The 24,383-nt window shown below is 41.3% G+C and overlaps 1 protein-coding gene across 1 annotated transcript in view; it reads right to left on the bottom strand.

The window, feature by feature from the left end:
- Positions 1 to 24,383, bottom strand: part of WDFY4 (WDFY family member 4) — a gene marked incomplete at its 3' end in the record, with an annotated part of 258,736 nt that overhangs the window by 94,143 nt on the left and 140,210 nt on the right. Inside the window, exons 39-42 of the mRNA XM_079708852.1 lie at positions 11,573 to 11,650; positions 5,391 to 5,597; positions 3,863 to 3,914; positions 972 to 1,135 (exon numbers count right to left, since the gene is read on the bottom strand). Coding sequence (XP_079564978.1) covers positions 972 to 1,135; positions 3,863 to 3,914; positions 5,391 to 5,597; positions 11,573 to 11,650 — 501 coding nt within the window. The remainder of the gene's footprint in view (positions 1 to 971; positions 1,136 to 3,862; positions 3,915 to 5,390; positions 5,598 to 11,572; positions 11,651 to 24,383) is intronic.

The raw sequence follows: 24,383 nt of genomic DNA, 5'->3' as shown, positions 1-24,383 counted from the left end.
GGGAAGAGAATTAGTCTTTAATGAGCCACCTCATGTGTGCTGGGCGCTATGCTAGTCACTTTGCTTCCATTATCCCATTTAAGCCTTATGAGAATTTTGTGAAATGGTTGCCATGCACTCCATACTAAAGATGAGAATAATTAACTGAGGCTCACGAAGGTTAGGTAGCAGGCCATTTAATATGTGGCCAAGTTGGGTTTTTTAGCTCAGGTCCGTTTTACGTTAAGACATGTGCTTCATCTTCCATACTTTCTTAGACTTGTGTAAGAGGGCCCTTCCCTGTTTCCGTACTTCAGGAGGACCCCCTGACCCTCTTCAGCAGTCATACCCAGGGGACATGCATGCACACCAAGAGCCTGGGCTCCCACAACCCAGCTCCAGGCATCCCCAACAATGGAGTTCCCTGCTAACTGGCCCAGCCTGCCTCCTGGCTGTGCATACTGTATCTCCGGGTCCACCCTTCCGAGGGCTGAAGGTGCCACAAGTGTGCTTCCTCTAGGCCTGAGTGGTGGCCAAGGGGAGCTGGTTTCAAGGTGAGGAGTGCGGGGACAGCTGGGACATATGGGTCAGGTGTCCAAACACATCCACCAGGGCCCCTCACTCAGGCATGGGATGGATCCCTCAAGTGGTCAGGCTGTGAGCAGGGGGCCAAGGTGCTGAACTACAAGAAGGTCAAGAATTCTAAAATTGAAACTGCCCCCCCCAGGTTATTATAAAGGTCAATATAGGACATTAGAACATATTTCATTTAACAGCTTATTAGCTTGATTTATATCTTCTAAACATTTTGATGCAAAATGTGTGGGCATTTGCACCCTTGCTCTGGGCCCATAAATTTAGGAGCATGCCGTCGCTTTTGCTTACTGATTTTTTTATGGTGAATGGAGATATCACCTCCCATGTGAGTGCAGAAAGCTTAGCTCTCTCATGTCTGATAATCTTTAAAGAATAATCATGATGGGCTGTGTTACCTTTTCATGATCAAGAAGCTCTTGTAAAATGACTTGTCTTTCCCGACACAGTTCCAAGAAATCTTCAGAGTGCAGGCTTTCATGTAAGGCGGGGAAGAAGGTCAGCTGGGTGGAGTCTACTGCCTCATCTCTCTCGCTCTCAGCTTCCTTTGGTGTCAGTTCATCTGAAGCAGCAAAAAGGGACATATGGTTTGTGCATGAGCCACATGGAGTCATGAGGGACAGTGCACAGCCTGGGCCCGAGTCCCTGGGAGGAACTGCAAGGTTTCAGGGCAGCTGTGAATGATGTGGATCCCAGCGTGTCCCTCACGGTTTCTGAAAGTGGACACACCCCTCTGACCCTATCATGTGGTGAACACACCTGCAGGTTGATTCACTCCAGAAGATGTACCCGGGCCTGGCTGCTCTGCAGCTCTCCAGTGACCACGGGGGGATGTTTCAAATTCATCTTCATTAATCAGTAAAGCAATTTCCTAGAGGGTCCCAGAGGGTCACCCAAGATTTGCTTTTTCTGAACTTCACTTTATTCACTCTTTTTGTTTTCTTTTTTTTTTTTTTTTTTTGGCCGCACCAGGTGGCATGCCGGGATCTTAGTTCGCCGAGCAGGGATCAAACCCACATCCCCTGCAGTGGAAGTGCAGTCTTTTAACCTCTGGACCGCCAGGGAGGTCCCCTCTTCACTCTTTTAAGAGTGGGGCTTTTTCCCTAAATATGGAAATACTATCTTCTTAATGTAAAAAACTTGGAAAACCCATGAAACTGTGAGAAATTAAAAATTATGAGAAATAAAACAAGTATCACCCATGCACCCAGAGAGAGTGCTAATAACAACAGCTCCTGTTTAGTGAGCACTTTCTCTGTGCTGGATATTTTAATGACATTTTTCATCCAGTCCTACCTAGGTTGTAGATTCCATTCCATCCTCACTTTACAAGTGAAGAAATTGACAAAGGCTAATTATTTTGCTCAAGGTCATACGGCTACTAAGAACTAGAGGCCGAATGTGAACCAACTCGCTCTGAGTCCAGAGGCTGATCTTTCATCTCTAGGCTGTTTGTCCTCCCTGGCCACAATTTGGTTTAATTCTGACATCTTTTTTGTACATACATGTATATGTACACACATAACGTAATTTCTGACATGGTAAGAATTATACTGAATTTCTAGTTTTTCTTTTCTAACGTTTTTGCTCAAGATTACACCATAAGCACTTTCCCATTCCATTAAAAGTTCTTAGAAAGCAACTTAAGTGGCTGTAATAATCTACTGTGTGACCCTTCCATAATCACCCAACTCACCTCCTATTTTTTAGAGATACAACTAGTTTCTATTTCTACACTACCAATATCCACTGTGCTGCAATCATTTGTGTGTACATCTAGACTTATTTCCAAAGGATGCACTCCTGTGCATGTGCATTTGGGTGCCAGCTAAGTACATACCTGTGTGGATCTCTAGATTTTTCTCCTCCACCCTGTCCTGGGTGTCCACCTGCATGGAGCAGCACATGGCTGCAAGGTCAGGGTGCTACTGGCCATTTTCTTTGTGGCAAGATGCTCATCTCTTTGACCTCCTCCCCACCTGGGAACCTCACACCTGGATGAATGTAAGTGCCTGCTGCTCACAGCAACATCCATTAGAGGCCTTTCCTCAGGCAGAGAAAACACTGTGTAGATATAGGCACCCAGGAAGGCATGGTGAAGAATCACAGCCCTTTCTTCTCCTCTGACTGAGCTCCCTACTGGGAGTTGGGGGTCCATGCTGAAAACATGGAGGAGGCCTGGGATCATAGGTGACCAGAGGCCCTGCATATAGGGGACGAGGGGACTTAGCAGCCCATGGCCCTAGTCCACATAAAATCAAACACCTGCTTTCTACCACTGTACCCTCTGCAGCCACCCATTTTGAGAGGGAGAGCAGGCAGATTCTCCTTCTGATCTTAGGGTTATGGGGCTTGGGATGGAAAGAAGAGAAGCCAAAATATGAGTGTTACACTGTCATCCCAAGTCCCAAGTGGGACCCCAAATCAACCTGGGATCAGAGCTCAAGATCCTCACTTCTGGGCTTTGTTACTGCAGACTGACAAGATAGCAAGCTCCTCGCAAAATCCGGTGCCAAGGCACTAAATGAGACAAGTCTGATCAGCTCTAGGAAGTTGTCACTTGGTTAAGGATATGATATAAGCTTCAGCCTAGGATACAGTGAAACTCACAGACAGAGAGTGTCTGAAGCAAAAGGCAGAGTCTTTGGTAGAGACACAAAATCTGAAATATAGTGTATGTGTCTGTGTGTGTGTCTGGTATGTACTTGATGTGTTCAGGCCAAAATGACCTCTGAAAATAAACTAGATTCTTAGCGTATCAACTCAACCAAATTCCTCCATGAGTATTACACAAAGGGTAAGCATAAACATCAACAATGATTCAAAGTGCTTTTTTAAATTGGAGAAATAATAATGACCATTATATCTGTCATCTTCACAATCACAGAATTCAGTGTTAAGTATTAAATATCTATCCCATCCAATTTTGCTCTAAAATATTTTCCTATTTTCCTCCTAGGCATTTTGGGTCACATACTGAACATGTATTAGTATTTGTGGGGGCACTTTTAAGGTTTCCCTCATATAGCAAATTGACAAGATAGTTTCCCTGAAAAAAATTCTTATTGTTGCAACCCAAATACAAAATTCTTCCCCCAGTGGAGTATTCAGGTCTGGAATGGGTCCCTCTTCATTCTGGAGAGCAGAGTGATGAAAGGCCTTGCACTCCCTACTCTAGGCTTGCAGCATTTTCTTCCTACAATATATTAACTTCATATCTTTAAGGAGATGTTAAATAAAACCAAGAATTGGTTTAACTGTTAAATAAAAATACAGATAAATTGAATACCTTGGTTTTCAGCATTTAACTGAGAAATATCACCATTTCTGTCCTGACTTTCCTGAAATAAAACCAGAGAAGAGAGAAATTAAATCCTGGATACCTATGGGCCCCACCCCCCATTCCACAGATTCACAAACACATACACACACATGCATATGGCTCCTTCAAATCACTCATACACAGGTTACAATACTCAAAGGCAAGGGGAGCAAAATGCCAAATCCTAAAGGACCACAGTAAAATGCAAGTATTAATGTTCCTGAGTCAAAGGGGAGCAAAATGCCAAATCCTAAAGGACCACAGTAAAATGCAAGTATTAATGTTCCTGAGTCAAAGGGGAAAAAACCCACAATCTTCCATTAAGTAGGATTTACAGTAATTACCAAAGATTATGTCAAATGGGAGTAGAGAGTATCCTGGCTGTCTGTGGTATGGGCCACCCTGGAGAGGGGACCAGGGACAGAGTCTGGGGCTGGACAGCCCAAGAGACCAGAGACTAGGTTCCATAGCCAGCCTTCGGCCTTGACATCAGCACCATGGGCAGGCTTATTTTTCCTGCCTCCATTTCCTAAGAAATGTATTGAGGGAAAAGTACTATATATCACCAGATGTTTACAGACAATACACTAAAAACTAAAATGTCTACTGAATAAATGAAATATAATTTTTTCATTAGGTTTTATAAAGGATTTAATGCGGGTAAAAGATTCTGAGGTTACAGACTAGAGAATAAGCCCAACGTTGTAACTCAGGATGAATGCAGAAGGAAATGTCTTGTGTTCCAGGGTTTGGAAAGGCTGCTTTTTAGAATATCTTAAATCAGAATTGTTCAATGAGGACATGAAATGCTATTAACAGATTCTTCTATATCCAATACCAAGCCAAGGATGGTTCTTCATCATTTAAAAGGCAAAAATGTAAGTTTGACAGAGAGTCCAAGCTTCATGACAGCAAACACCTGGGGACTGTCCAGATTCCATTGCCTGGGAATCCAACACAGCTTCAGTGTCATTTGGACTAAGTGGGTCACTGGCTCAAGCTTGCAGAAATAGCTGAGTTCAAGATATTTCCATTGTAAGCCTTGATATGGGATTTGCTTGCACAGTAATGCTCAAAGAAGGGCTGGTTATGACTGCTCTATGACACATAACTTGTACAAGAGACAGTGCCCATCACGTGGCTCTTTTCAAATGCTGGCATCCAGACCATTCTAACGGACTTTTATGGATGTCAGCGTGCTACTGAGTCAGTGGTGTATATATGAACCACTCACTCACTTATTTTTTTCATTCATTCAGGCTGTAGTTAGAGCATCCCTTCTCTGTACCTGGGGAGTTAGTGATTCTTTCCTTCTGTTAAACAGCACCAAGAATGCATTACGGCCCTCCTACAGTTAACTGCACGCATTACCTCTCCTACCTGTCCATGCCAAAGCACTCCTGATGGAAACAACATCAGATGGAAAAGCTAAGGAGACACCTCCCTACACACTGCCTGTCTGGAAGCATCCTGTCTTGTTGCATCTAATTCTTACCTTGAGCCTTTCTCGACTCAGGGCCTCCAGCGGAGACAAGCGTCTGATACGTTTCCTCATGCGAGCTGGTCCTTCTCTCCAGTCCAGTTCCCACGGGGAGCTGGGTGTGGCTTCTGCCATCTGACGCCACAAGCCCAGCTCCCCAAAAAGCTGCTCCTGGATCCTGGCCCAGGCGTTGGCTGCCTTGATTTTGCCACATCTCCGCCTCTGGGAAGCAGAAGTACAGCGTCACCTCTGGACACATCTCCTCACCAGCCTGGCCCCAAACCTCCTGGGGTGAACAGACCAAGCCCCCCATAATTGCCTGAGGAAAGTCACCCCTATAGGCAGTTCCAAGCACCTTCAGGGTGTGTAGTGTACTCTCTGGAGGTAGGACCAGGCCAGGAGAAGAAATCAGTTTTTCAGCTTTGAGACCATTTAATTCAGCTTTGAGGAGAAAAAAAAACCCTCTGCCCTTTGGCCCGCAGAGCCTCGTGACTGCTGGGTGCTGTGCAGAAAGTAACAGGTCCTAAAGGTCCCCATGCTATTCATCAGAGGATTGGACAGCTATTTGGTAGAATGGACACAGAACCTCACCACAGCCCCTACCCTTCAAAATGGACAGGGAATTTTACCATGGCCCCTACCCTTCAAAATGATGCTGAAAGCCCTCCTTCCAGTGTCTGGACTGGAAGTGTGGTGAGAATGTTCAAAGAAGCTAAAACCTTTGATGTTAATGAAAATAATCCTTCCTAAAATCTATGAAATCCTCATAGTTTGCATACATAGCACTTGACTGATATACCTTCTGCTAGAGTATAACTCAAACCTTTTACAAAATACATCGACACCCCTAAATTGCTTTTGTATGCCACATTGAAGTTTCCTACATCATCTATCAAGGAAACATTTCAATTCAGTTTGGACAGCAGAATCAACTTTGTCTGCAGGGTGAACTTTTCCAACTATTCAAATATTTGATGGTATGTGCCCTACATTTTAATTTTAATTTTTCAGAAAACTGAAAGGTGAAAGTGCTAATGACAAGAAGCACAGACCTCACAAACGTAACACAAAGAGAAAAGAAACTCATTGTCATGTATGAGGCTGAGCCTCTCACCTGCTCTGTCTCATTTCCTCTACACAATGACACCACAAGTGAGTCTTGGAACTTCTAAGTATTTTCTATTATCCTCATGAAGGAACCAAGTCTAGGAGAGGAGAAGTGACTTCCCCAAGGACCAACAGGTGACCAAGCTAAGACTGAAACCCAGCCTGTCTAATTCCAGAGCCTTCACTTCAGCCTGCGTGCTTGATTCCTTTCCTAGGGCCCTGGTATCATTTCATTAAGTCGTGATTTCTGCCAGTATTACTTCAAAGACTGGCAGACTTAGATCTAGACCATTTTGAATGGGAAAATCGTTCTCGTTGTGAGAACTTGAAAATTCTCACAAAAACATGACAGATGGTAGAGTTCTAAGTACTTGGTCTTTGGTGTCAGATGAACCTGGGCTGTCACAATGTTTCTGCTTTTCACTAGCAGTTTAATCTGAAGGAGACTTAGCATCCTCATCAGTCGAATTCAGTTAGTAATATTACCACAATAATAAAACCACGGGTTTATGTAAGGATCAAATGAGACAGTATTTTCCAGAGTTTAATATGGTGCCTTACCCAACTTAAGCAGTTAGTATTATTATTGTGAATAAAGCAAATTCTATTTCAAAATAAGATTATTTTGTTTCTCCACAGTCCTTAAATTCATATCCTGAGTAGTTATAGCATTTTACAAGTACTCCAATTGTTTAATAAAAAACTCCAGAAAAATAATGACTACCCAAAGCCTTTTATAGGGATTTGGTTATATGAAATGAACACTTGTTTGGGGAAAATATTTCAGCTCCTAGGAGATTGTTGCTGCATTTGTAGTTCCATATTGAGCTTCACAGAGGATGAACAATCCCAAGCTACTGGGTTGTTCATCCGAGGTATCAAATTAGTCTTTTAAGAGCATCCCTTCCACCCTAAGGCTCCACCTATGCAACCTGGAGGTTCACAGCTGCCTGAGTCTTCATCACAGGGCAAACGTGTTGTCTGAATATCTGCAGCTAGACAGATGTGTGTCAGTGATAAGATCCCTCATTCATCCCTCAGAGATGAATGATTGTTTAGTCCATGATGGAAGGCTGTATGTGGTCCCAAGACAAAGGACATGAGATGACTAAATAAGCAAAAGTCCTGAGTTTCTGCACCCACAAGGTGGTCTGTAATGCCCATGCTTCTGCACAAGGTAAGGTCCCCATTCAGTTCAAACCTCAAGTGGGCCAAATGCCACACCAGACACAGGGGCAGGGATGCTGGTGTATTAGAGGCAGCTATGATTCTCGGCTGAATAGAAGCTCTTGGGTAGCATCACTGAGACTCTCCTCTTGGCAACCAGACCTTCCCTACTTTCAGTTCCCGGTGCTGGGGTGCAGCTGACCCCAGCCCTGGCTTCAGTGGGTGATGAATGGTTGTAGGATGGGCTAGTGAGCATCATTCTCTGGGATTGGAACTGGTGGTCTCTAGAGCCCGTATGGAGCAGACTGCAGAGAGGTGGATGTGTACACGTTCAAGGCTGCTCACCTTGCGCTGGCCAACCTTATGTGCATCAGGAAAAGGCGCCTGAGGTATCTGCATTGAGGCATCCACAGCCTACAGGCAGGCCTCTCAGCAATGAGACAGTCCCTTTGTGCAAGTTAGATAACTTCCCACCCTTTATATGAGCCCTGCCTGGTTCCAGGATGTACAGACTGGGGATAAGAGCATGAGTTCCCGCCAGCCTCAAATGCTCTCTCCTCCATGTGCCTCGTTACCTCACACATATTAGTAATCTCATACACTTGTGTGCTTATGTTTGTGTGAACATGTGTTTGTGTGTGTGTGTGTGTGTGAAAAAGAGAGAAAGAAAAGAGAGAGAGGGAGAGAGGAGGCAGATTCCTTAAAGCAGAGTTTGAATACCTGGATCCAGCTCTTCTTGAAGTGTGATCTTCTCCTGGATTTTTCAAAATATTTCATGTGTTGCCTAAGCCAGTTTGAGTTGAGTTTCTGATAGTTACATCGGAAAGAGCTGTTACCAAAATGTAATGGATATACAGAGACTGAGCAAGAAACGGGAACAGCCTGTTCGCTCCCAGAGAGCCCAAAAGAGAGGAGACAGAGCAATGCTCCTCACACACTGTAAGAAAGGCCATTTCTGGGGTGGAAGGCATCTTGCATAGAACTTTAAACAGTAAAAACTGTAATTTAAAAAAAAATATAGACAAAATGAGGCGTGTCTGTAAGGTATGATGAGGACCCAGTATAAGAACAGATGGCCTGGGTATATCACAGAGCAGAGCCAGAGCAGCCGGACCACAGAGAAGAGAACAAATGTAACTGGAAATGGCAAAGGGGCATCTGGGCAGGGCCAGAGCAGAGGCACCTGTTTTCGTCGGCACTTCTGGAGTGATGGGAAATTTGGGAGATTAAATATCAGAATTGCATGATTTGCTGGTGATGGGATGATGAGGTATACTGATGATGCTTGGGTTAGCTTCCAGGGCACTGGGTGATGCTATCTTGTCATACTGTCAGCACCTGCATCGCCAGTGACCTCTCAGGTGTAAGTAAAATGCCCAGTTGGAAAAGTCTTACGCAACCTGTTACTGAGAGCCGTGTGGGCGGGGGCCCTTGAACCTCATTATCTCCACCCTCTTGGAAGGACCTCACGGGGTGTAATTAGGAGAAGCTGTCCTTGAAGAACATGGCATATTTCACAAGGCTGATTTCTTTCCAGAACTTGGACTTGACTTCTCTGGAAGTGGAGTGGGGCCTTCATCGGGAAAGTCTACTACCCCTTAAAAGAAAGCGGGGTGAACACTCCAGACCCCATTATCTCTGGCAGACGGGGATAACACCTGAATTCTTTTAAACATCGAAACGATCTGTCTTAAATATTTAAACACTTGGAAAGTATCCTCATGGATTAGCCTCAAAATGCTGATTTTCTCAAAAATACTTCAATCAACAGTAAAACTCTGTACCACTTTCTCAAGTACTCTCTGAGCCCCAGTCAGACCCGCTGCTGAAAATAAGCCAGACTGATGTTCCAGGAGGCTGGACCCTTGCCTTATGGGCTCAGAGCCTCTGCCGAGGTTCTTCTGTCCTTCCCCATTAACCTTCAGTTCTTCAAATTTCAGCAGAAATCCACCAGTTACCACAGAGCACATTTCTCCTAGCCATGACCAAATCTTCCAGGCTTTTCCAACCATAAGAAGAGAAATGGTCGAACTCTTGACTAGATGCTGATTTGAAAGTTTGGATAAACAACACCCTCTGTCTTGAAATGGAACAAGCGTGATGGGGATATCCCTAAATAAAGGATGCAATCCTAAATGATTCATCTTATTTTTCCCCCAATGGCAGCTGAATTTATTAGCCATATTGCTAGTCCTGAATGAAGTTGGTGAATTCAAGTAGTAAGGCACTCATATGCGAGGTCCTGTCCGAGGGGCGCAGATAACACGCAAATATAAGCCAGCAGGACACCTACTCCCAAACCGCCTCTCCCCGTCCCGGCATGTCTGATAAACTGCCCACCTCCTTATGTGGCACAGCCTGGGAGGCTGTGTTGCTAGTCTGTATGTTTCTGGGGTGCACGCTGTGCATCTCACAAATCCCTATTCGTGGGGGTCTGTTGTGGGCTCCCAAACAAGCACATATGGAGGGAACTGGATCAGGTTACTTGGCTTACTTAAGTTGATCAGAGCCTATTTTGTTTCCCTTGAACTCGGGGACTACTGTTTCACCATTCCTTGACCCCTCGCCTTACCCCAGGCACACCCAATGTTCCTTACACCCCACTGCTCCTCTCTTTGTAGTAGAACATCCTATCGTTCTACTACATAGAACATAAGGTATTGGCCTTATCACCTGCTTTAATTTCTTTACTCTTGGTCCTTCTGCTGGGTGTTAAGAACCTTCAGCCAGAGGAGTATCATTATCATCTCTGCCTTTCCTACACCTAGCAAGGCTTTGGCACAGAGAAATTGTAAAGTAAAAATATAATTTGTGAAGTTTTAATTCTATTGTTGTGTTCTACTACTAGCAATCATTTTAGAAAATTTTTGTTAACAACAATAATACCACCTAAAAATGAACTTCTTAGCCATTCATTAACCACATATGGGACATCTATTCCCTGCCAGCCACTGTCTAGGTGTTCCATACTCACTCTTTAATCTTTACAGGTAGGCAGTATTATCCTGTCTTAAAGATGGGGACCCTGAGGCTCAGTCCTAGGAAGGGGCAGACCTGAGATTCAAATAGAGATCTCCCTGGCATGACAGGCAGTGCTCTCTACCTAGACTGTACAGAAATCACTCCTAGAGAGAGGTTTTCAACATCTAAACCTACCCTCATCAGTGGCAACCCACTGTCCTTAGGAGAACATGCAAAACCCCTAAGGTGGCAGCAAGCCACTCTGCTTGCTCTGGCCCTGCCTCATCTTCATTCACCCTTGTCCCTTCCCAGCTCAGGTCATCCCAGTCACTTGCTCTTCTTCCAGTTAACTGATGACATCCAGTGCTTTCCTGACTCAGGAGCTTCAAACATTCCCTCCCCTTAGTCAAAACCACTTCCTTAGAATACTTTAGCCCATATTCCTCCTTCTTCAGATTTCAACTTAAAGATCACTTCCTTGGAGAGGGCCTCTGATCTGCCCAAATTAAAGTCTTCCCCTTGTTATAATCTCCCATTATACTTGTATCTTCCCTGTCTATTGCTCTTTCCAAGTTATAATGATCTATTTATCTGTGCACTTATTTAATGTATATCTCTCCTTTAGAGTAAGCTACCTGAGAGTGAGGCCCATGTCTGCTGTGTTTACGATCGTGCCCCTAGCTCCTAGCACAGGATCTGAGGCACCCTGGGCACTTGATGCCTATTTACTAATGAATGAATGAGTAGATAAGTGGAGGGAAACACTACCTATCTCCTCAGCTGCTGACAGTGTGGGTCCAAATCCCATGGCACAGGTCATGAAGGTAGGACTGACTCACTGATGACCAATTATTGGCTTAGCCAATTTAGAATTTAAACCAAAGGCTCTTATGATTCTTTATTTCAGATTCAAGGTAGATTCTGGTCTACTGTGCACAGAAGGGAATTGCCTTGTTTCTTACCTGTACATGATCTTTGTATAGAGATGCATATAGCTCCTGTCCTTTTCGTCTGTAGTTCTCGATACATGACACGAAGTCCTGGAGAAGAGACAAAACAAATCACAACTAATAACAGCTGTGATTTGAGATAAAAACTTCTCTACTCTGACCAGTTGTTGGGGAAAGTAAGAGTTACAGGACTTGTTGGTCAAATCAATCACAACCTCATGAATACATGTACCACCTATGCTGTTACAATCACATACACACTCACATACATGTTTATGGGTTACTTCCACTTCCAGCTACGATGAACTAGCTTGTAGCAGATAAATCTTCCTCCCAAGAATAACTAGAAAAGCTAGAATATAATAGATAAATTAAAATGGAATTCTAAAAAATGTTCAAGTAACTCACGTTTATGGAATAGTGCACCCAACAATAGTAAAATACACATTTTTCAAGCCCCCCCAAAATATATACCAAGACAAACTACGTGCTGGACCATAAAATAAATCTCAACAATTTTTTTAAAAATTAAAACCTGCAAAATATGTTCTCTGACCATAACAGAATCAAACTGAAATCAATAACAGGAAATCTCCAAACACTTGGGAACTAAACAATATACTTCTAAATAATCTATGGATCAAAAAGTAAGTCTCAAGGGAAATTTTTAAAAATACATAGTACAGTATGTATCAAAATTTGTCACATAGCTAAAACAATACTGAGAGAGAAATATATGTCACCAAATGTATGCATTAGAAAAGAGTTAAGTTTTAGAAAATCTGAACAGACCAATAACAAATAGGGAGATTAAATTAGTGATCAAATACTTCTCAAAAAAGAAAAGCCCAGGACTGGATGGCTTCACAGGAGAATTCTATCAAATATTCAAAGAAGAATTAATACCAAACCTTCTTAAATTTCCAAAAAATAGAAGAAGAGGGAATACTTCCCAACTCATCATATGAGGCCAGCATCACTCTAATACCAAAGTCAGGCAAAGACACCACAATAAAAGAAAATTAAAGAGCAATATCCCTGATGAACACAGATGCAAAAATCCTCCATAAAATACTGGCAAACAGAACTCAACAGCACATTATAAGAATCATATACCGTGATCAAGTAGGATTTATCCCTGGGATGCAAGGATAGTTCAATGTATGCAAATCAATCAAGGTGATACATCACATTAAAAGAACAAAATTAAAAAAAAAATCATCACACAGTTCATTATATATATAAGTTTTATGCATATATGAAATTCAGCCTTTAAAAAGAAGGAAATTGTGCTGTTTGCAACAACATAGATGAACCTGGAGGACACTATGCTAAGTGAAGTAAGCCAGAACATTGCATGATCTCACTTATATATGGACTCTAAAATAGTCAAATTCATAGTAGTAGAGAGTAGAACGGTGGTTTCCAGGAGCTGGGGAGAGGCAGAAATGGGGATATGTTGATTACAGGATACAGAGCTTCAGTCATGCAAAATAGTGAGTTCTGAAAACCTAATGTGCAGCATTGTGACTCTAGTTAACAAGATTGTACTATATATTTGAAATTTGTTAAGAAGTTAGAACTTAAGTGGTCTCAGCAGAAAATAAAAGGTAACTATGTGAATTACCTTGATTGTGGTGATTATTTCACAATGTATATGTGCATCAAAACATCAAGTTGTGCATCTTAAATATATACAATTTTGCCCTAATAAAGATGAAAAGATTTTAAATCAAAATATTTTTAAATGATGTAATCTTAAAATGTTTTGTATCATAGAGCCTATCTGAAAAAAAAAAAGAGTAAAAATTTTAAGTCAGTCTAAGATCCCACTCAAGGAACTAGAATAAAAGAGAAAAATAAACCCAAAGCAAGCAGAAGGAAGGAAATAATAAAGGTAAGAGCAGAAATCAATGCAAGTAAAAACAGGAAAACATGGAGAAAATCATTGAAACAAAACTGGTTCTTTGAAAAGATCGATAAAACTTACAAACCTGTAGAAATACTGACAAAGATAAAAAGAAGACACATATTGCCAATATATAGAATGAAATAGAGGCTATCTCTACAGACCCTGCAGACATCAAAAAGATAGCAAGGGAATATTACAAACAACTACATACACATAAATGTGACGACTCAGACTAAATGGACAAATTCTTTGCAAAAACATAAATTACCATATCTCAACCGATATAAAATAGATCATTGGACTAGACTGTAAGTTAAAGAAATTGAATTCATAATTTAAATACTCCCCCAAAATAAATTTCCAGGTCCATATGATTTTGCTTGAGGATTTTACAAAATATTTAAGCAAGAATTAACATAAATTTTACAAAATATCTTCCAGAAAATAGAAAAAATTGGTACACTTCCCAATTTGTTTTATGAAGCTAGCAATACCCTTATACTTTTACACCACAACCAGACAAACAGAGTACAGGAAAATAAACCTATCTTTCATGAATAGAGATGCAAAAATTCTTTTTTTAAATTTTTTTTAACATCTTTATTGGAGTATAATTGCTTTACAATGGTGTGTTAGTTTCTGCTGTATAACAAAGTGAATCAGCTATACATATACACATATCCCGATATCCCCTCCCTCTTGCGTCTCCCTCCCACCCTCCCTATCCCACCCCTCTAAGTGGTCACAAAGCACTGAGCTGATCTCCCTGTGCTATGCGCCTGCTTCCCACTAGCTATCTATTTTACATTTGGTAGTGTATATATGTCCATGCCACTCTCTCACTTCATCCCAGCTTACCCTTCCCTCACCCTGTGTCCTCAGGTCCATTCTCTATGTCTGCGTCTTTACTCCTGTCCTGCCCCTAGGTTCTTCAGAACCAGTATGTGTTTTGTTTTGTTTTTTTAAGATTCTATATATATGTATTAGCATACGGTATTTGTTTTTCTCTTTCTGACTTACTTCACTCTGTATGACACTCTCTAGGTCCATCCACCTCACTACAAATAACTCAATTTCATTTCTTTTTATGGCTGAGTAATATTCCATTGTATATATGTGCCACATCTTCTTTATCCATTTATCTGTCAATGGACACTTAGGTTGCTTCCATGTCCTGGCTATTGTAATAGAGATACAAAAATTCTTAACAAAATATTAGCAAATAGAACCTAGCAATGCATAAAAAGAATTACATACAATGACCAAGTAGGTTGATTCCAGGAACACAAAGCTGGTAAATACCCCAAAAGCAATCAATATAATCTACTATATTAGTAGGTTAAAGAAGAAAATGACATGATTATATCAATTGATGCAGAATAGCATTTGACAAAATTCCACACTCATTCATAATAAAACTCTCGGAAAACCAGGAATAGAGGGGAACTACCTTAACATAATAAAGATCATCTACAAAACCCCACAGCTAACATTATATTTAATGTGAAACAATAAATGCTTTCTCTCTAAGACTGGAAACAAAGCAAAGATGTCTGCTTTTACTGCTCTCATTCAACAAATCGCTGAAGTTCTTAGATTTTACACCAAAAGCATAAAAGAAAAAAAATAATGAATTGGATCTCATTAGCATTAAAAACTTTTGCTCCACAAAAACCCACATAAAAATGATGTAATAATAAGCTACAATCTAGGAGAAAATATTTGCAAGTCACATCAATCAAAGGACTAGTATGAAGAACTCTTAAAACTCAACAGCACAAAAAACAAAAATCCCATTAGAATATGCACAAAAGACATGAATAGACATAAAGAGGTCATGCATATCGCAATGAAGCACATGAGCACTATGTTCTACATCATTAACCATTAAGAAAATGAAAATAAAAACCACAATGAGAAATCACTACACACCTATCTGAATGGTTAAAATTAAGAGGTGACAACACCAAATGCTGGTGATGATACAGAGCAACTTGATCACTCATACATTGCTGGTGGAATGTATGGTACAGCCACTCCAGAAAATAGGTCAGTAGATTTTTTTTTAAATCTAGGCAACTACCATAGTATCCAGCAGTTGTAACCTCTGCGGATTTATCACAGTGAAATGAAAACTTATACTCACACAACAACCTGTATGTGAATGTTTATAGAAGCTTTATTCATAATAGACAAAAACTGGAAACAACCCAGATGACCTTCAATAGGTGAATGATTAAAGAAACTATGATACATCCATACCATGGAATACCGCTCAGCAATAAAAAAGAATGAACTGTTGATACATGCAACAACCTGGATGAATCTGAACAGAATTATGCTGAGTAAGAAAAGACAATCCCAAAAGGGCAACATGAGAACTTCTTGTAGTGATGGAAATGTTCCTTGTTGTGATACTGTATTACAGTTTTGCAAGATGATACCATTGTGGGAAACTGGATGAAGGGTACATGGGATCTCTCTGTATTATTTCTTGCCATTGCATGTGAATCTACAATTTGCAAAATAATCATTATATGTAGTCCTCACCACTAGGAACTCATAGAAAAAAAATCTTCACTTAAGAATGTCATTGATGGGGCTCCCCTGGTGGTGCAGTGGTTGAGAATCCACCTGCCAATGCAAGGAACATGGGTTCGATCCCTGGTCTGGGAAGATCCCACATGCTGTGGAGCAAGTAAGCCCATGTGCCACAACTGCTGAGCCCGCATGCTGCAACTACTGAAGCCTGTGCACCTACAGCCCGTGCTCCACAACAGGAGAGGCCACCGCAATGAGAAGCCCGTACACCACAATGAAGAGTAGCCCCCGCTCTCCACAACTAGAGATAGCCCATGTGCAGCAATGAAGATGTAACCTAGCCAAAAATAAATAAATTAAATAAATAAATTTATTTAAAAAATAAATAAAATGGAAAAGTAAAAGGGTCCTGCTACATAGAAGTAAAACTTTGAAAAAAAAAAGAATGTCATTGATGAAACAGTACAAATGATTAATTTTATGAAATCTCAGTCTTTGAATACAGTCTTTTTTAATAGTCTGTGTGATAAATGGGAAATCTGCGTAAAGCACTTCTGAATACCAAAAACCATGATGGTCATTTCAAGGAAAAGCACTTGTATAATTGTTAGAGTTGTGAGCTGAACTAGTTGCTTTTGTCATAGAACATCACTTTTATTTGAAAGAATGACAGACAAAACTAAAGTTATGAAGACTTGGATATCTGGCAGACCTTTTCTTGAAAATGAACAAAGTGAACCTGTCATATCAAATAAAACCACTGACAGTATTTTCTGCCTATGATGAAATTTGGGCTTTCAAATTTCGAATATTAGAATGCTGAAAAGCTTGTACCTGCCTCTGTGAGCCTGACAGTTTCTCAGTAGATAAATATTTTTCTGATAAGATTGGTGGTACATGAATATGATTTTTCCATATTGCATAATGAAACATGTCAATGTTTGGGAGATCTCGTAACTCAGGGAACCAATATTCTCATTGTATGTTACTTGCATGCTCCAATGCATGTTATAAATCATGTATGGGTTAAAATATCCATTCAAAGTACAAGATAATCCAATACATTTTACTGTAACAGAGTACAAAAATTTCACTGATAAAAGTTTCAAGTAACCTTTCAGAAACTACTACTTGTTGAATTTTGGTGTAGTATCAAAGAAGAATAACTATAATTTTCTGAAAACTCTATTAAAATACTCCTTTCTTTTCTAACTACATATCTGTGAAAGACCAGATTTTCTTCATGTATTTCAACCAAAAAAAAAAAGTATTACAACTGATTGAATAAAGAAGCAGATATGAGAATCCAGCTGTCTTCTACTAAGCCAGATAGATATTAAAGAATTTGCAAACACATAAAACAGTACTAGCCTTTTCAAAATTTTTTGTTTTGAAAAATATAGTTATTTATTAAAGATGCTATTTATGCTTACATATAATAGATTTATTACTGCTATCTTAAAATGAATAAATGCCTTATTTTTAAAATTCTGTTTTAATTTCTAGCATGGTAAATATCAATAGATACAATTGATATAAACAACAGCTCTTTGAAGTCTCAATAATTTTTAAGAGAGTAAACAGGTCTTGAGACCAAAAAGTCTGAGAACTCTATGAAAATGTTGGTCAACTGCTATGAAAGTGAATGAACTACTACTTCATGAAAAGACACGGATAAATTTCACACAGTTTGGAATGAAATAAGCCAGAAAGAAGAGCATATGATATGTTATTTCACACACATAAAAGTAAAATGTGGAAAACTGATGTATGATATTAGCTGCCAGGAAACTGGCTACTTTGGGGGTGCTAGAGACTAGAATCGGGCATGGAGTGGGGGGTGCTTCTGGGGAGCCGTTAATGTTGTTGTTTTTTTTTTTTTTTTTGCGGTACGCGGGCCTCTCACTGTTGTGACCTCTCCCACTGTGGAGCACAGGCTCCAGACGCGGAGGCTCAGCAGCCATGGCTCACAGGCCCAGCCGCTCCACGGCATGTGGGATCTTCCCGGACCGGGGCACGAACCCGTGTCACCTGCATCGGCAGGTGGACTCTCAACCACTGCGCCACCAGGGAAGCCCAATGTTGTATTTTTTTAATCTGAGTAGTGGTCACATGTTCACGCCATTAAAATTCTTAAATTTGTATATTTATGATTGGAACACTTTTTTTCTATGTGTGCTATACTTCAATAAAATAAAAAAGTATTTACCAGCAAAGACTCAAAACTATGGAAACAATATAATTTTTAAAAACCCCAGTTACTGTTTTGGAGTAGTGGAAATAGGGTGATTTCTTTCTTTCTTTCTTCTTTTTTTGTTTACAAAATTTTCCTTAATATTGCTGTTACATGTTTATACACATTTACAAGTAACAATCATTATGAGCAGCGCAAGTGACATAAAATGCTGACAAATTTGACTAATTTTACATCAAATTTTACATCTAAGGCAAAAGCCCAGGCTTTTTTCTAATATGATGCTTTGGAGATGTGCGGCAGGAGAAGAGAGCTCGTGGGGGAACTTGGACACAAAGCAGCCCCTGTCAAACAACGAATGTGCTATCTCACCAAAGAACAGGCCTGGTATGGATCATCCCAGGGGGTTAAGTGGGGGAGTTTCAGGCAGGGACACTCGGGCAAGATATATGAAAAGATATTCAAACTTTCATGCTGTTCTGAGTGCTGCTAAATCAGAGTGTTTCACGTAGAATCAAAGTCCAGACAGCTTGGTTCCTGGCCCTTACAAGCCACATTCCATGGGCAAATCACTTAATATTTCCAATTTGATTTATCATCTATAAAATGAAGGTAATAGTACCTCCTCTGTCTAGTCCAAAGAGATATTATAAAGATAAGATGAGACAGTAAAATGAAACTTCATAAAAGGGTCACCCAGAGACTATTTGGGTGTAAGTCATGGGTAAGATCGGTTGAAAAATTTGACCTAGATGGTCTCTTCTGAATTAACAGTTATAGAAAATGCTATATGATTTCAGTTATATATCATGTTTACTCTTCAAATAAATACCCTATCTACAATAGCTGCAGCCCAGTGTTGTTTACACCCTTGCTCAGATATTCCATGTCTACCCTCAAATTTTCTCTCTGTTGTTAAGTTCAACAAATAGTCATTGTCCACCTACCATTTTCCAGGCCCAGCAGTACAAAGACGAGCCCCATATCTGCTTTTGTGGAGTCCAGTGGAAGAGCATATAATTATGTGTCGACATGGCCAATGTTGAGACAGAGCTATGTTTGGGACATGGTGACACAGGTCACAGTCAGCACAAAGAAGAGGAGACCCTGGTGTTCAGTGAAGTCTCCCGGGTTGAGATGCTGCTTTAGCTGAATCTTGAATGAGGGGTTTTAAATAGAAGCCTGATGTGGTCCCATTAGCATTTTTGCTAACTCGCTCTGGTAGCAATTTGAAGGATGGATTTAATGAAGACAAGACTAAAAGTAGGGAGCTCCCTTAGACACTATCATGACGGCACAAGTGAGGGCTCACAGGATGGAATGGGTGAAGAAGAGGAGTCAAATTCAAGAACAACACGGAAAATAAAATTGGGATAAACTGGTGACTGTATGAGAGGGTAAGAATTACTCTAAAATTTCTAGTTTGCCTAATGGAACGAATTAAATTAGATAAACTAAGAAAAATTAATAGATATCACAAAAACAAGAGAAAGAGCAAGTTTAAGCTATATGAGGACATGTTGAATTTGAAGCGTCAGTGGTACAGCTGGACATCCCTGGAAGAAAGCTCAAGTGAGAGTTCCAAGTTCTATATGGATCTGTGAGCCACCAGCAATCAAATGATAAATAAACCCTGAGAGATGATAAGATGCCTCATGGAGAGTACGTGCAGAGAGGAGCTTGATGAGTCAAGGTCAGAAACCGGAGAACACTAGCAAAGTTTAGGATAGGAGAAGAAAGGTTAGAAAAGTTTAAGGAAAATCAGAAACAGAAATGTCATGGAGACCCAGGGCTGTTTAACCACAGTGAGTGCATCAGAGAAGTCCTGTAGGATGAAGCCTGAAAATGTCTTGGATTTGCCTATAGAAATTGGTCTTTGGTAATTTCTACAAGTTATTTCAGAGGAATGATTAGACGGCAGCGAGTCAACTAGAAATTTGGAGATAAGGAAATGGAGATAATGAATACTGCCAACTCATTCAAGAAACCTGAATCTGAAGAAGAGAAAAAAAGAGGTGGGAGTAGGGCCATGCAATATAAGAGGAATGATACAACCCAAGTGTATTGCTAGGCTGTGGGGAGCTTGGCAGTAGATGGGAGAAGGTTGAAAAGCAAAGGGAAGAGGAAGGCGGCACAGGTTCCACGGGATAAGAGAAGAGAGGATGGAATCAGCAGCCCATGTAGAGGCTGACCTGAGCCATGAGGAAGGGCTCATGCTTGGAAGCTGGATGGAAGGACTTGAGGATGGGTGCAAATGTGGATGAGTGTGTGAGTGGAACACTAGAGAGTGAGGTGCTTCACACTTGATGGCTTCCAGTTCCAGGGTAGAGTAAAGGGGAAGACAGCTCTGCTTCCCCTGAGCACTGAGCAGGGATGAAGGCTTGGAATAGTGGATTAGGAGGATGGGAGAGGGACCTGACCAGGGACCTAACCTGATGAGTTATATAAAAGTGTTGATAGTCCAAATATTTGTTATCCCTTGGTCCATTCTCTCAACATTACATCCAGTTAACTAATTTGCACATAGCACTTTACAGCTGACAAAGGAGTTTCCATATGCATTATCACATTTAATATTTAGCCACCTGACAAACCTGTATTATTATTATCCCCATTTTACGGAAGAGGAAGCTGAGGACAAGTGAGATAAGTGACTCCAACAATACGGGAGTTGGCAGTGCTGGAAGATGACTTCTTGGATTCTGCCATCACGTGAGTCTCTCCCACGTGGTTTCCACCCTGTGTGTTGCCACAGTGCTAAGCAAACATTACTTTGCAATTGTTTTTGAGATCTTTCATGCCCTGAAAAGTTGTCACACTCAGGATGTGGAGACAAGAGGAGGGCGGCTCAAGGGCAGAGGCCCATCTGCCTGGGCAGCAGTGAATATGGCACATTGATGGGAGACAAATTCAGAGCAAAGCTCTGCATTGCTTATTGGAGCAAAATAGCCTTTGCTTAGCAACTGCCTGTGTGTTAAAGAGTTTGAGAACCTCTGAAGTAGGACCAAGGGCCTCAGAAGGCCGTTTGGAGATTTGAGAGGGAAAGCAGATCTGGTTTAAAGAGCCTCTGCCTTGCTGTCCCAGTGCCTCCTTAGGGAAGGGTTTGGCTACAGAACACAGATCAGATCTTGGAATGGGGAACAAGGCACAGCCTACCTGGAGGGTCACCTTTAAGTGAGCTGACCTCAGCTTGATGGTGCCCAGCTTTGCCAGGGGCACCCCTGGGGCTGGCCAGCTGCTGGTGACCCTCCTGCCCAAGCTCTCCCACAGGAAGCGCCTGCTGTCACTGATGACAGTCATTACATTGTTTGTTTAAAGCATCATTAGTCCTGTAATTACAGTTGTATGGCCTAGCCAGAAAGGAGAAAGACCAATATCTAAACACAGCCTCTCAGATCCTGCTTGGAAACTTAGTACCAACATTACAGTTGTACGTCCTGGACTCTCCAGCCAAGCACGGCACGTGTCGGGTCTGGAACTAAACTCAGTAGTAAGAAATGCCACTGTATCTACCATGTGCTGACACATATGCATGTCATTTTAATCCTTTGTCTCACAATTTTCACTGCTAGTCACTTACACTAAGGAAATCATAAGATATATGCACAAACATTCACTGGACAGTATTTTCCACCATCTTATTTATAGCAGCATAAAATGAAACAATGTAAATATAAACACATGAAGGTATGGTTCATCCATACTGTAGAGCATTATGCAGTCACCACAAATTATGCTCACAAAGGGCCACCACTAGCCCATACAGCACCTTTGTGTCCCCTTTGGGCAGATGCCATCCTGGACCTGTTCGGATAACTTGAGTAGTGGGACAAAGGCTGGATTTCAGCTTCTTTTTGCCACGTTGGCCAGATGCCCTCGTGCATAACCTACACAACTGTTCACGGCAGTCCTGGTGTCAAAAAAGTTTTGATGATATGGAACCAGGTTTTTGATGTACTGAGATTTTTTTTAAAGGAGGTTAGAAAATAATATGCTAACAATAACAACAATTAAACGTGTATAGATTTTGCATGGAAAAGAAAAACTGAAAAAAAATATAGGGCTTTGGTCGTTAGTGCTGTTTGCCAAATATTTCCAGTTCTCTCCTCCTGTAGCTACATGGCATGATTCACCCTTCCTGCCACCTTTGAGCCATAGGTGAGGCCAGGGAGACGTGTGCCGAAACTTTAAGGGCTCATGCTCTGTTTGCTAAGCTCTTTTTTAATTGCCATGGCAGTGCTCAAAGTTCTAGACAACGGCTACTCCCTGAGCTGGTATCACTGGGCGAGGTTAAGGCACAAAAGACTCCCAACCAACTCACAATGCACGTGTAGCACAGGTGAGAAATAAACCTTTGCTATTTTAGGGCAATTAGTTTTGGGGGTGTTTGTTACTGTAACATAACTTTTCCTGAATAATACACACACCAAAAATGTCAGGAAGGGTTATAGTGGAATTGCATTAAAATACATAAAATTCATTTGGATTCATATTTGTGATCTGTGAAAAAAGATCAACAGAGTTAAGTGAAAGCAAGTGTGAGATCAATTAAATATTATGAGCAAAATGCTCAAACAATTTGAGCAACAAGATAAATAACAGGCTTAATGGATTATAGCCCAAATTATAAAATAAATACACTGGTCACCTCTCCTCCACTGATGCAGGCTGGATTGGATTAACAGTGTCATGTAGTTGGCTGGCAGTGAGCAACTGAGGAAACCATGTCTGTGCGAGCCCTTTGTCGTGATTATGTAACTGGTAATTATCAAGAATACTCTTCTCTTTCCCAGCACGCCTCCTCAGGGCCCCAGGGCAGAGCGCAAAGCCTGCAGAGGCAGTGCTCCACATTACAGCGGCTGGTTCCCCGCCTGAAGCCCCCCAAGAATAAGCTCCTCAAGGACAATGTCCATCCCTGTTCCCAAGGGTCTGGCAAATGGAGACAACAATAGATGAAAGTCTGAGAGACTGAAATGAAGCTCATAGATTTTGGCACTCCTCTGAGCTAAATTCTCTGCAGCTGGTCACTTCCTGCCCAGAGTAAAACACTGCTGATGGTCAGATATAGGGCCAGGTGATAAGATTTCCGGGTCTGCAAAGAACAAAGGTCAGGAGCTGGGCAGTGCTGGCCCTCACTTCCACTGCCACGTTTAAACCCGTCTGAAATTCAATGTTTTCCTGGTTGTGAAACATTCAATAAACAGATCACATATGCAATTTTTCTATTTTGCCTTCTCTACATAAGGTTAATATATCTGCCTTCAAATATAAGTTCTTACTGGAGACCTGGCTTTAGTTAAAGGATAGAAGCAGTTAATGAGAAAACAATGAAATGCTTTCCCTGTTGGTTGGTAAATCTTGTATAATACCTACATGTGCACCCGTAAAATGTTAGCAGTTCGTTATGAAGGTAAACAGGAACCAAGGGACAGAACGGCCTGGGTCTGCATCAAGCCATAGTCAAGGTGTCTTTGGAAGATATCTATTTGGACGACTCAGGCCAGGAAATGCTCTTTTTTCTCCAAGTGCCCAGATAATTGCACTTTTCTCTACTGTGGAGACATAGCCCCTGGATTCTTAATAAATGTCAAGCAACACCAGAGTAATAATCATATTTCCAGCAATAATGACAAACAACTGGTGCTTGGAGTGGGTGAAGAGGGACCAGATCACCACAGCACAATTCATCTCTTGTTAAATTCACTCACATATTAATTTCTAAGATGAACAGTGGTTTCTAATTTGTCTTTTTTGAACCGTGCTGTTTTTATTAAATTCAATTGTCATGAGACTGACTACTTTTTAAAAAAGACACTCCCGTGTAGCAAAGGACAAAAGCTTTGGAACTGCAGGTACCAGGCCTTCTCTAAGAAGCCAGCTTCCCTCCTCTTTTTCTCCTTCTTGGGCATCAGAGCCTCTGTGAGACTCAGACGGATGGGAAACATCACCACACTGACCTTTCCTGAACTCAGCCACATCTCCTCAAGTTTCCGTTATCGTCTTCCTTAGAGGTGAGGCTCATGGAGACACAGACCTCCTCGGGCAGGAGCAGAAGGTTAGGAATTACGAGAAGGGGTCTGGATGAGAGATGAATGTGAGCATCTACCCTGGAGGACTGCAACGCATGGAAACATTTTCCCCTGAACACATTTTGAGACTTGAGGTTGCTGTTACCG

The sequence above is a fragment of the Hyperoodon ampullatus genome, assembly GCF_949752795.1.
Source record: "Hyperoodon ampullatus genome assembly, chromosome: 1".
NCBI classification, from domain to species: domain Eukaryota; kingdom Metazoa; phylum Chordata; class Mammalia; order Artiodactyla; family Ziphiidae; genus Hyperoodon; species Hyperoodon ampullatus.
This window is presented reverse-complemented; position numbering and strand designations above follow the sequence as displayed.